The sequence below is a fragment of the Sphaeroforma arctica genome (genome assembly GCF_001186125.1).
Source record: "Sphaeroforma arctica JP610 unplaced genomic scaffold supercont1.8709, whole genome shotgun sequence".
Taxonomy (NCBI): domain Eukaryota; class Ichthyosporea; order Ichthyophonida; genus Sphaeroforma; species Sphaeroforma arctica.
This window is the reverse complement of record NW_014031849.1, coordinates 1-1,193: the sequence shown is the minus strand read 5'-3', so window position 1 is coordinate 1,193 and position 1,193 is coordinate 1. Positions and strand designations below refer to the sequence as shown.

The following is a 1,193-nucleotide window of genomic DNA, read 5'->3' as shown; positions in this document are numbered from 1 at the left end:
TTATATTATTATATACAAATATATATATATATATGGACATACGTGCTGAATGTGTAGACGTCGTGGATGTATTTGTGGGTCCAGGATGGCACGATCACTTTGCGACATTTTCGTCGCAGTCGCTTGAGCTGAAATTGAAAAGGAGTGAAAGTAGTCGGGACCTTTATATCACCATGGTAATTTCACAATACTTTAGTTATCTGTATGCGTGAGAAACATATCTCATATGTACACGCACGCCTTTTTATACGATAACAGCAACCTTTGAATGTCCTATTTCATGCTAATAGCTTGTGACATGGACTCCACAGCTGAATGCTAGGTGTACGGAGTTATTGACCATTGGCCTGGGTTAATTTACGACAATTACAAAATATTTTACGACAGTATAAAACATCCCCAAACCGCGTTGTGAAGATTCCATACCAGGGTGCCGGGTGTGCCGAACTGTTTCCAATCGGAACGATATATAGTCTAGGCAGTTGTTTACGACAATTATAGAATAGTTTACACTATAAAACATGTCGACTCCTCGTAGTTACGGATCCCACAGCAGAGCATTATGTGTAACGAGCTTATTCTAATCGGACCGATAAATAGTCTAGGGAGGTGTTTACGACAGCTGCAGATGATTTACGTCACATTTAAAACGTGTCCATACCTCGTAGTAAGGGTCCCACAATAGAGCATTAGGGGTGCCGAACTGTCTCCAATCAAATGGCAGATGATCCTGGCCATAGTGATCCACAGTCAGCATGCACAAGTCAGCCAACGACGAGGGAATTAACGACACTGTTTGCGACGTGACGAATATTACAACCAGATTTCGGGGTATGTCGTAAACTCTTCCCTTGTACGCGAATGTCTGTACCAACAGCGACTGTAGGCGGAATTTAGAGAAGAGATTAGCAGACGAAGTAGGCAATAAATACATAGTTTGCGACATGCAGGATAGCCCCGTTTGCTGCCCATGTCGGATACTTTTCCTCTATCGCCACAATAGTCTGTATACCAGCAATGTCTTACTTTTAGCGACAAAGTTTGCGACAAAGATCAATATTAGTGTACTATCGACTTAGCCATCTTCTTCGAACAACCATGGTAGATGCATAGAGGAAAACATACACATTGACAGTACTTGACACATAGGTAAGTGGTAAAACCACAGATATATTAAATAGTACTGTCATGCA

The 1,193-nt window shown here is 41.5% G+C and overlaps 1 protein-coding gene across 1 annotated transcript; it reads right to left on the bottom strand.

Annotated features, from left to right (window-relative positions):
* Window positions 1-378: 378 nt before the first annotated feature.
* SARC_16719 (hypothetical protein) lies at window positions 379-880 on the bottom strand (the record flags this gene model as incomplete). Its single annotated transcript, XM_014289178.1, has 2 exons — window positions 379-474; window positions 662-880. Coding segments are annotated over 2 exons (315 nt in total), but the record flags the coding sequence as incomplete, so codon positions are not given.
* Window positions 881-1,193: the final 313 nt, after the last annotated feature.